General features: G+C 43.2%; 1 protein-coding gene across 1 annotated transcript in view; it reads right to left on the bottom strand.

Moving 5' to 3' along the window:
• The window catches only part of kalrna (kalirin RhoGEF kinase a), a 1,015,085-nt gene that overhangs the window by 137,390 nt on the left and 865,391 nt on the right, over positions 1-12,304 (bottom strand). The window contains exons 37-38 of the mRNA XM_078552171.1: positions 9,919-10,011; positions 7,131-7,258 (exon numbers count right to left, since the gene is read on the bottom strand). Coding sequence (XP_078408297.1) covers positions 7,131-7,258; positions 9,919-10,011 — 221 coding nt within the window. The remainder of the gene's footprint in view (positions 1-7,130; positions 7,259-9,918; positions 10,012-12,304) is intronic.

Genomic DNA, 12,304 nt, shown 5'->3' on the forward strand with positions numbered 1-12,304 from the left:
GCTTTAAAAAGCTCCTTTTTACAACAGCCCAACAAAAGTGCCAATCATCTAGACCCATTAAAGTATTAATAGCAGAAACTGCAAGCACTTGAAACTTCCTTATCTTGTGTAAATAAATACTGTGAAATTGACAGTATAGATCAGAGAGCCAGAGCTGTCAATCAAGCAATGTTTCCCCTGGGGCTCAGGTGTTCCAAAAGGCTAATGAATTTCTGGGCTCTCAGCTACATAATGATACATCCTACTGTCACTACTGGGTTCATTGCTTCCATTCAATGTATTGTGGGTGAATGGGCCTGGAAGTGGCATAGCTTGGCATGGGGCACATGAGGGGCCATAAGGGATGGGTGGAGGGGCATCTATTTTGAGAGAATCTATTTTGATGTACCCTTGAAACAAGCAGTTGTTTGTTCTGTTCATCCTGAGTAGAGCAGGCTTGATTGGCCGTTAGTCTTTTTCTGTCTGTCAGTTTTGTATATTTGGATGTAGTGTTGTGATACAAATCAAATTGTGAACCAAGCAGCGAAATGCTTGGCCACATGTACAAGTACTTTACAACCAAATGTCCAATGGCTATGGGCCTGATCGTGTGGAACACTACTGTGATTTAATTTCTAATTATCCAATAATTATACTGTGCATATTAATTGAAATTTATTCTTAAAGCTGGTAACATTATCAAAGTAACAGTTTAAATAGGCTATCTCCTAATAAAAGGCAGCATTTGAATGCTATTGCACTTTGCAAAGCCTGAACTACTGAGTCAAGTTAAGTTTGGAAGCCAAAAATAGAAGTTTGAGAGCAGGAGAGACTTCAGTTTGAAAAGGGCGCGGAGAGTGGAGGGGACTTCAGTTTAAAAAGGGTGCGGAGAGCAGTGGGGACTTCAGTTTGAAAAGGGCGCGGAGAGCAGGAGAGACTTCAGTTCGAAAAGGGTGCGGAGAGCAGGAGAGACTTCAGTTTAAAAAGGACACGGAGAGCGACAGGGATTTCAGTTTGAAAAGGATGCGGAAAGCAGTGGGGGCTTCAGTTTAAAAAGGATGCGGAGAGCAGTGGGGACTTCAGTTTGAAAAGGGCGCGGAGAGCAGGAGAGACTTCAGTTCGAAAAGGGTGCGGAGAGCAGGAGAGACTTCAGTTTAAAAAGGACACGGAGAGTGGCAGGGATTTCAGTTTGAAAAGGATGCGGAAAGCAGTGGGGGCTTCAGTTTAAAAAGCATGCATGGAGCAGCGGGGACTTCAGTTTAACTTCTGGTTAAAGGTTAAAACAGAGAGATTTCAGGAGAGAGAGGTTAAAACAGCGAGACTTTGGCACAGAGAGGTTAAATCAGTGAAACTTTGGGAGAGGTTAAAACAGCAAGACTAAAGTAGGAGTAAGTGTAAACTAAAAACAAGGCTCCATATTCGATTTAGTTAAGGTATGTCGGGGAGCTCAGTCCAGTGATTTGCACATCCTGCACTATGTGGGAAATCCTAGATGCTCCTTGCGGTCTGGATGACCATGGGTGCAGGAGGTGCCTCCGACTGGAGCTATTCAAACTCTGGTTTTTGGAGCTTGAGCGGCAGCTGGGGGACCTATGGTGCATTCACAAGGCTGAGCTTCGTGGATAGCACATTTCAGGATGTGATCGCCCTACAGCTTAAGGAAGTGCAAGCGGAGAGGGAATGGGTGACCACCAGACAGAAGAAGGGGACCAGGCAGGTAGTGAGGGAATCCCCCGAGTGCATCTCGCTCGCAAACTGTTTTTCGGCCTTGGAAAACAGTGAGAGTGACGGTTCCTCGGTGGAGATCAACTGGAGCCAAGGCCATGGCACTGTGGGTAGTCCAGCTGCTTAGGGGGGGGAGGAAGAAGTGTGGAAGGGCAACAGTGGTAGGGGATTTGTTAGTGAGGGGAGTAGACAGGCGCTTCTGCAGCCTTAAATGTGACTCCAGGATGGTATGTTGCCTCCTGGGTGCCAGGGTCAAGGCTGTCACAGAACGGCTGCAGGATATTCTGAAGGGGGAGGGTGACAGCCAGAGGTCGTGGTCCATGTTGGGACCAATGGCATAGGAAGAAAGAGAAATGAGGTCATGCAAGCAGACTTTAGGGAGTTAGGTAGGAAATTGAAAAGCAGGACTTCAAAGGCAGTAGCCTCCGGATTACTCCCAGTGCCACACAGTGGCGAGTATAGGTGCGGAAGGCTGGAGCAGATGAATGCGTGGCTGGAGAGATGGTGCAGGAGGGAGGGCTTTAGATTTCTGGGGCATTGGGACCGTTTCTGGGGAAGGTGGGACCTGTACAAGGGCAGGTTGCAGCTGAACAGGAATGGGACCAACATTCTCACGGGGAGGTTTGCTAATGCTGTTGGGGCTGATTTAAACTAAATTGGCAGGTGGATGGGATCCTGAAAAGTAGTTCAGAGAGAGAGAAGCTGAGGTGGAATTAGAAGTAAAAACGCTAGTAAATGAGTCTGGAGGGCAGAGAAAACATAGGCTAGATAATAAAGAAGTGAGTTTAGCAAGTCTAAATGGAATATATTTTAACGCAAGGAGCCTGAGGAATAAGACAGACAAGGAGAGGGCACAAATAGGCATGTGGGAATATGATATCATAGCTATGACTGAAATTTGGCTAAAAGAAGGGCAGGATTGGCAGCTCAACACTCCTGGTTATAGGGTATTCAGATGCGATAGAGTGGGGGCGGGGGGCGGCACAATATTGATCAAGGAATCAATTATAGCAGTGAGGAGGGAGGATATCTTGGAAGGATCATCAAATGAGGCCATATGGGTAGAAGTAAAAAACACAAAAGGGGCAAACACACTGTTGGGTGTGTACTATAGGCCCCCAAAGAGATAGAGGATCAAGTATTATTCTTACACTTCTCTGAAATTTGATTACATAAGGCAGTAATAGTTGCATCCAGGAGAACTTTTTTAGCCAGTACGTAGAAAGCAAAACAAGCAGTTCTGGACCTAATATTTGAAAATGAGCCTGGGCAGGTGGAAGGCATATCAATAGGGGAGCATTTTGGAGATAGTGACCATAACTCAGTTAGATTTAGGATAGTTATGGAAAAGGTTAAGGTTGGGCCAGAATAAACATTCTAAACTGGGGAAAGGCTAATTTTACTAAGATGAGGTACGATTTGGCCCAAGTGGACTGGAAGCAGCTACTTGTAAATAAAACTGTGTCAGAGCAGTGGGAGACATTCAAGGAGCTAATAGCGAGAGTACAGGGCAAATATGTTCCAGTAAAGACAAAGTGGGCGACCAAGTCCGGAGAACCCTGGATGTCAAGGGACATAAAGGTTAGGATGAAGAAAAAAAGAGAAGCTTATGGCAGATACCAAGAGCTCAATATGGTAGAGTCCCAGGAGGAGTATAAAAAGTGCAGGGAGGAGCTTAAAAAGGAAATTAGGAAAGCTAAGAGAGTGCATGAGAAAGCATTGGTGGGTAGAATAAAGGAAAACCCAAAGGGGTTTTTAAGTATATAAAGAGCAAGAGAATAACTAGGGAAAGAGTAGGGCCAATAGAGGTAATCTTTGTGTGGACCTGAAAGACGTGGATACAGTCCTCAATGAATACTATGCGTCAGTCTTCACAATGGAAAAGGATGACGCAGGTATAGACATCAGGATGGAGGGCTGTGAAATATTAGAGGAAACTAACATAGAGAGAGGAGGTATTAGCCGGCCTAGCAGCCTTAAAAGTGGATAGATCCACAGGTCTGGTTGAGGTGTATCCCACACTGTTGAGGGAAGAGATATCAGGGGCCCTGGCAGTAATTTTCAAATCCTCTCTGGCCACAGGTGAGATGCCAGAGGACTGGAAGACTGTTAAAGTTGTCCCATTATTAAAAAAGGGAGGAAGGGATAGACCAGGAAATTACAGGCCAGTCAGTCCAACCTCAGTGATGAGGAAGTTACTAGAAAGAATATTGAAGGACAGAATAAATCTGCACTTGGAGTGACATGGATTCATCAGGGATAGTCAGCATGGATTTGTTAAGGGAACGTTGATTTTAAAATTTGATCGAATTTTTTGAGGAGGTAACCAGGAGTGTTGATGAGGGTAATGCGTTTGATGTGGTCTACGTGGACTTTAGCTAGGCTTTTGATAAGGTCCTTCATGGCAGACTGATCAAGAAAGAAAGAGCCCATGGGACCCAAGGCTAAGTGGCACGTTGGATCGAAATTTGGCTGAGAGTCAGGAAGCAAAGGGTGATGGTGGAGGGATGTTTCTGTGACTGGAAGTCTGTTTCCACTGGGGTTCTGTGGGGCTCGGTGCTGGGGCCCTTGCTGTTTGTGGTGTACATAAATGATTTGGACTTAACTGTAGGGGGTATGATCAAGAAGTTTACAGATGACATGAAAATTGGTAGGGTGGTAAATAGTGAGGAGGATAGCGGTAAACTGCAGGAGGATATCAATGGACAGGTCAGGTGTGCAGAGCAGTGGCAAATGGAATTCAACCCGGAAATGTGTGAGGGCTAACAGGGCCAGGGATTACGGCATGAATGGTAGGACCCTGGAAAGTAGTGAACATCAAAGGGACCTTGGTATGCATATCCACAGATCCCTGAAGGTAGCAGAGCAGGTAGATAAGGTGGTTAAGAAGGCATATGGGATACTTGCCTTTATCAGCTGAGGCATAGAATACAAGAGCAGGGAGGTTATGCTGGAACTGTATAAAATGCTGGTTAGGCCACAACTGGAGTGCATGCAGTTCTGGTCACCACATTATGGGAAGGATGTGATTGCACTGGAGAGGGTACAGAGGAGATTAACCAGCATGCTGCCTGGGCTGGAGGGTTTGAGTTACGAGGAAAGATTTGATAGGCTGGCGTTGTTTTCCTTGGAGCAGCGAAGGTTGAGAGGGGACCTGATAGAGGTGTCTAAGATTATGAGGGGCATAGATAGGGTGGATAGGAAGGCACTTTTTCCATTAGTAGAAGGGTCAATAACAAGGGGGCATAGATTTAAGGTAAGAGGTAGAAGGATAAGAAGGGAGTTGAGGAGAAATGTTTTCACCCAGAGGTTAGTGGGAGTCTGGAACTCACTGCTTGAAAGGGTGACTGAGTGAGAAACTCTTGTAACATTTACCAAGTATTCAGATATTCACTTGTGTTGCCATAGCCTCCAGGGCTATGTGCCAAGCGCTGAAAAATGGGATTAATGTAGTCAGATCTTTATTGACCAATGCGGACACAATGGGCCGAATGGCCTTCTTCTGAGCTTAAATGTCTGAGTCTATAAACATCTGATAACACAACTTCTACTCAGAAAACATTGCAAATCCAGTAAGCAATCAAATTTAAAAATAAATGAGAATGCATCTCAGCCAATATAAATAATCTAGATTTTAATGCAATCACCATCCCTGGGCCATCTGCTGATCATCTGATTCATTCTGCAACTAGCTGGGCTAATAACCATTGAGAGTGCTGCAATATAAAGGGCTGGATTGTCACCGAGTTGGGATGACTCGGGAGCCCTTTAAAAATGGTGGGTAGGTACTGATTCTGCGATTCCCAACCCCATTTCCAAGGTTTCCGATTTTTGGGAGAGCCACTTAGGGTTTCAGGCTGGTTTGCAGGTATAGACATGTCCTAGTCTTCCACGATTTTCATAGAGTCGGGCCAGCTTTTCAAAGAGCCATGGTTCACAGCGCTTCAAAGGTGTCGCGAACAATAGTCTGTATGAGGGAATCTTTTGAGAGCTAAGTTCAAAAAGTCCTTCTCATGGCCCCCTCCTGCTCCCATGCCAAGGTTCTTTGGAAAATTATGGTTAGTGTCTTTACTATCTCTTGCCCAATTTTCAGTTTTCTGTAATGCAAACTATCTGGGGTGGGGTGACTTTGTTGTTTTCTTTTCAATCTCTCATTTTTTAACACACTTCTTTGATTTTATGGGATGATAGAAGATGATTAATGACTCATATTTTTAGAAAGAATTTGATAAGATTTGACAGGAAATCAGTAGCCAAAATTAAGGTGAATGGAATTGGAAATAACATTGTGGCATGGATGCAAATTTAGTTGTGAAGGAGGAGAAGAGAGTTAAGGTGAAAAGGAGGGGCTGATTTTTCTCTTGGAGCTGGTGCAGTCCACCACTACTGTTCCAGAAGGTTCAGATTTCTTGACGTACGTCAAAAAATAGTCTTTTGACTGGCACCAGGAAGAGAGGAGGTAACAATTTATTTTACCAGTCTCAAATAATAATTTGCTTCGATTCAGCTTTTGGTGTACCCTGGGGGAGATCCAGTCATCGAAGGGGTTTGGCACAAGCCATATCGCTAGGTTTTTTGGGGTAGCCCTTTGTTTCAGCAGCCCACCGATTATTGGTAATTCCACAAGCAAAGTTGGAGAAAAATAAAGTCTGCATAGTACCACCACCTCATTTATATTATTTTGCTGGACCTGTGCCTACATCATTGTTCATTCAAAATCCTAGAATTCCCTACTCAATAACACTGTGGGAATACCCTTACCAAATGGACTGCAACAGTTCAAGAAGGCTCACCTTCTTCTTGGGACAACAAAGGATGAGCAATAAATGCTGTGCTTGCTAACAACAGTTACATCCCAAGAATGAATACTTTAAAAAGAAACATCGCAGGCAATCACATAAGTTTTGCAACATCATGGTGACTATTGACCAACATACCTTCTATAACTAGGATAGCTTGTGAAAACCGGTCTCACTCCCTTTTGTGAATGATTTGCCACTGGACTGGTATTCTGAGTGACAGTGAATCTTAGGTAAGAGGCTTTCATAGGCTGTCACAATGCCAAGCTGTACTGATTGCAGCCCAAAACAACCTCCCCCCACAATCAAAATGCCATCCTTGCAGGCATTTTTTTCCTCAAGGGTACCAGGCCGAGCCAGAAATTGTCCTGACCCCCGCAACCCGCTTTGAGGATGAAAATCCAGTCCAGTATGTTTGATACCTAATATATACTACAAATCTAAGATTGTGCATAGCACTGCAATGATTACATTTCTGATTATTTAATCTAGAATTCTAATTTTTCCTTCAATTTGCACATGATGTAATATAAGAATTTGAGGAAAAGTAGTAAATCTGAATATGCTGATTGTAATCAATTTTCATGTTCCATTTCACTGGTAAGGTTATAGAAAAATTTAGCTTACGTTCTGCCTTTAAGTGCTTTGGCCCGCTTTTCTTCATCAAGATCTCCAGGTGACATTGAAGAATTCATCGATTCAGGACTAAGGGGGTCTTTCAAATTACTTCGAAAGGAGCAGCCTGGTTCCAGAGTCTAGAAAATAATTGTTGGTTTATGAAGCATTCTTTTCTTAATACAAAGCAAGCAAATATGATATACAGCATATGCTGCAAACATATAATTGGTCAATACTCATCAAATTATTCCACTGATGCTTTCATAAACCTATTTCCACAAAATTTCAAAGAGGTTGTTGGTGTAACTCTAGTTTGGGACCAGTACAGGGACCGTAGCAAATATCAAAGGACTTAACTGAACCCTTTCTTCATTGTAAAATCATCACTAACTCGAACATTTGCTATATTTACCATTTATGCCAAGTTCAAATGCAGCTTTTTCTAGCAAATTTGTTCAAAGAATGAAAATAGATGGTAAAATAATGCTTACTTGCAAATGGAAACACCATTACTTAGTAACTGCAATACAAGCATAGCCGATATACCCCACTACCCCTCAGGCTTAAACCTTGCAAAACATAATCAAAAATGGACAGTCTTTTCTGAACGGTGGGAATGCAATGAATTAAGAAGTATGTTTACAATCCTTAAGGTTTCTAAAAATTAGCTTTTAATAGATCAAAAAGTAACTGAAATTGTTGTGCAGTTGTTATGTTAAAATTATACTGTTGGCCTGAATCCTACAGTGAGTTTTGAAAGTCCACAAATTAAGTTAAGACACATTCCGTAACGGTAGAGTTCATTGCCTATCCAATTTACAGTCTGTAGAATTGGTAATAAATCTGTTTTGATACTTGTGCTATTGGCAACATATCCAGAGTCCAGATTTCAATGGAGGTGGGAAGTTTTCAAGTTGAAAATTTTCCCTGTAAACTGAGAAACTTTTTGTCACTGTTAAATGAGACATTGCTTTACAGTCCAAGAACATCACTAAGGGTTGCATGGTTGTGCCACAGACCTGACTTTAACCAGGCACTCTCACACCGGACACAGTTATGTTCAACTTGACCTACAGTGCCATTTCAGCAGGGAGAGCTACAAGTGCTGCAAGCTGTACCTAAAGAACATAGGACAAGATGCATCACTGAAATGTTAGAAATAGCAAAAATTAATAACTGAAGAGACCTTCTCCCCACCCGAAGTTGCTAAGTATACAAAAGATTATTTTTAGTTGGACTACAGGGCTTGTAGATAATGAAACTAATCACAAGTTAAAATGTTCATACTTTTGCAAAAATGTTTAGGTACTCAAACTGTAATTTAATTTTCAAGAACTTGAAAATTTAGTTTGTGCTTGAAATGTATGAATATAACTGTTATTCTGTTATTTATAGTCATTAAGTAACTAATTGATAGAAAAGGATTAGGTTTAGGTTATCACTTCCTGGCAATGAAGTCAGATAAATTGCAGAAAGAGAGAACATTCAACCCCCTCACAGGCCTGATGGAAATTAGTTCCAAGTAACATTCAAGCTAATTAGATATAACTGACATGTCACCTGCCCAGATCAAGGTGCATTTATTTTCATTTTGTCATTATGCAACTTTTAGATTTCATATCATGCATACAGGTTGAAGAAAGTGCAGCTGTGGTAGCAAAGAAACTTAAATCACAGCTTCACATTCTAAAATCTCTTCATTTATCATCACAGTGCTGTTTTAAGGCTTATGGGATTTACTGGTGTCAATACACTGCAGGACAAGTTGCACTGAGGCTTACACTTTTTAATGCGGTTTCAAAACATGCTTTGTGTGATATTCTTTATTCATCACCTCAAAATGTTCCTGTCACCAGTCTATTGTTCTATTGCTCAAAATAGTCTCTACGTACAGAAGGCAAGATTTTAATAATAAGAATGTACATATCCTGCTCCATGGCTTCAGTTCAAGTGGATAGTACAGAAATTCTATATACCCTGCTGTCCAGCAACAAAACTATTCTGCAATGGAATAAATGTCATTACTGTCTCAACTCTAAAGTTGAAATCTACCTTTGTAACTTGTGGTTCTATTACATGCCAGGTAAGAGGAAGCATCATTCAGCAGAGTTGTAATCTAAAGCAACTGAGGTTAAAATACAGTGACTATCAACTAGATAAAACAAAATCCACTCCCGTTGCATTAGTGTTGCCATTCAAATGCAACATATTGTCTAACATCAATTCATGGTAATCGCATTGTAAAGCCACATTGAAGAAAAATAATGCACTTATTTATTGTCCTTCATGACTTCAAGATGTCCCAAAACGTTTCACAGCTAATGACATAGTTTTTTGAAATATAGTTACCGTCGTAGTGGAGAGAAACACATCAGCCAATTTGCAGAACACATGATCCAATAAACAATGAGATAAATCAGCAGAAAATATGTTTTATTGATATTGGCTGAAGGGTAAATGTTACCCAGGAAATTAGGAGAACTTTCTGCTCTTCTCAGAATAGTGCAATGAGATATTTTATGTCCATCTGAATGGGCAGGCATGGCCTCAGTTCAGTGTCTCGTCCAAAAGATGGAACCTCAATAATACTGTTCTGAAGTGTCAACCCTGGATCATGTGCTTCTCTAAAGCGCAGTTTGAACTGTAACTTTCTGCCTGAGCCAAAAATGCTACCACTAAGCTGCCACCTATGTAGTGAACAATATTCCTGGAACCAGAACAAATTTTTGTGGCTAAGGATAAGCACTTGAAAGTTGTACTATAATTCCAAATTTTTTTTTAGAAACGCTAAACTTACCAGTTTACTTTTAACCAGCTTTTCGATTGCACTGACAAGGTCCGCAGCACTGGGAATTTCAGAAGTGCTCTGACGGGCAGTATGCAAAGAGGACTGCAGGATTAGAAAGGAGGGGAGCATTACCAAGAGTGAGAGCAGGAAAAGGGAAAAGGAAAATAAAAAGCCATTAGTAATGCCACTAGGAGGAAAAAGGGTAAAGTAGGGCACACAATTAAGGTAAAAATTAGAATTAGGGCGATAGCAAAGCAAGTTATAAGCCTCAATATTTTCTGATAAAAGTCAGCTAAGCAATCCATCAACAGGTGCACAGGGTGCACACATTGGGGTAGATTTTCAAATTACTGTGTGCGTATAAAACTGGTGCGCAGATCAGTTGCAGCTGGTCCATGTTGCCAGTTTTATACCCTGGCGAGAAGTTGAAAATTTACACCAGTGCTCCAGGCACAGTTTGTAAGAAGTTAGCACAGTAACTTTGTTTTTTTTTGAGGCTTGTTACCATTAGAGTGCTCATCTTTTGAAACTAATTAGAAACTTGGACATTCAACCTCCATATTGGAGCAGAAATTTGTCTGCTGGATGATTTACTGTTTTCTGAATTGCTAACTCATGATCAGGGGACCTTTGTACAAAAGGTTTTTTTTTAAGATTTCCAATTTTTCTACTCTTTACCTTACAGGGTGGGTGCTTGTTAGCTCAGTTGGCTAGATGGCTAGCATGTGGTTCAGAATAACGCTAATAGTGGGGTTCAATCCCCATTCCGGCTGAGATAGATATGGGTCCTGCCTCCTCACCTGCCCCATGCTTGATGTGGAGTGGTGCCCCTCAAGCTATATAACCAATGTTTTCTCTCTAATACAGAGAGATGCCTAAGGTCCCTTGTGTACTATGGCTAATGAACTACCTACCCACATTGCAGGATAGTGAGTGGATTGAAAAAAGTGGTAACCTACCCATCCTTTTTGACAGTGTGGTAACCTATCCCACCCCTGTGACTCTGCGGTCTCCTATGCACAAGTTGTGACTGTGGTAACCTATCCAGCTTCTATGATGGTGCGATAACCTACCCAACTCCTGTGATCATGTGGAAACCTACCCAACACCTGTGACGGTGTGGTAATCAACCCAACACATGTGACGGTGTGGTAATCTACCCAACTCCTGTGACGGCGTGGTAAACTACTCAACACCTGTGACAGTGTGGTAACCTACCCAACACCTGTGATGGCGTGGTAACCTACCCAATGCCTGTGACGGCGTGGTAACCTACCCAACGCCTGTGACGGCGTGGTAACCTACCCAATGCCTGTGACAGCGTGGTAACCTACCCAATGCCTGTGATGGCGTGGTACCCCACCCAACGCCTGTGAGGCGTGGTAACCTACCCAACACCTGTGACGGTGCGGTAACCTACCCAACTCCTGTGATCGTGTGGAAACCTACCCAACATCTGTGATGGTGTGGTAGCCTACCCAACTTCTATGATGGTGCGGTAACCTACCCAACTCCTGTGATCATGTGGAAACCTACCCAACACCTGTGACGGTGTGGTAATCTACCCAACTCCTGTGACAGCGTGGTAAACTACTCAACACCTGTGATGGCGTGGTAACCTACCCAATGCCTGTGACGGCGTGGTAACCTACCCAATGCCTGTGAGGCGTGGTAACCTACCCAGTGACTGTGACGGTGTGGTAACCTACCCAACTCCTGTGATCGTGTGGAAACCTACCCAACATCTGTGACGGTGTGGTAGCCTACCCAACTTCGATGATGGTGCGGTAAACTACCCAACTCCTGTGATCGTGTGGAAACCTACCCAACACCTGTGACGGTGTGGTAATCTACCCAACTCCTGTGACAGCGTGGTAAACTACTCAATGCCTGTGACAGTGTGTTAACCTACCCAACAACTGTGACAGTGTGGTAATCTACCCAACACCTGTGATGGCGTGGTAACCTACCCAATGCCTGTGACGGCGTGGTAACCTACCCAACGCCTGTGATGGCGTGGTAACCTACCCAATGCCTGTGACGGCGTGGTAACCTACCCAATGCCTGTGACGGCATGGTAACCTACCCAAAGCCTGTGATGGCGTGGTAACCTACCCAATGCCTGTGACGGCGTGGTAACCTACCCAACGCTTGTGAGGCGTGGTAAACTACCCAACGACTGTGACGGTGTGGTAACCTACCCAACTCCTGTGATCGTGTGGAAACCTACCCAACATCTGTGACGGTGTGGTAGCCTACCCAACTTCGATGATGGTGCGGTAACCTACCCAACTCCTGTGATCGTGTGGAAACCTACCCAACACCTGTGATGGTGTGGTAGCCTACCCAACTCCTGTGACAGCGTGGTAAACTACTCAATGCCTGTGACAGCGTG

Source organism: Cetorhinus maximus, chromosome 11 (genome assembly GCF_964194155.1).
Source record: "Cetorhinus maximus chromosome 11, sCetMax3.hap1.1, whole genome shotgun sequence".
NCBI classification, from domain to species: Eukaryota; Metazoa; Chordata; class Chondrichthyes; order Lamniformes; family Cetorhinidae; genus Cetorhinus; species Cetorhinus maximus.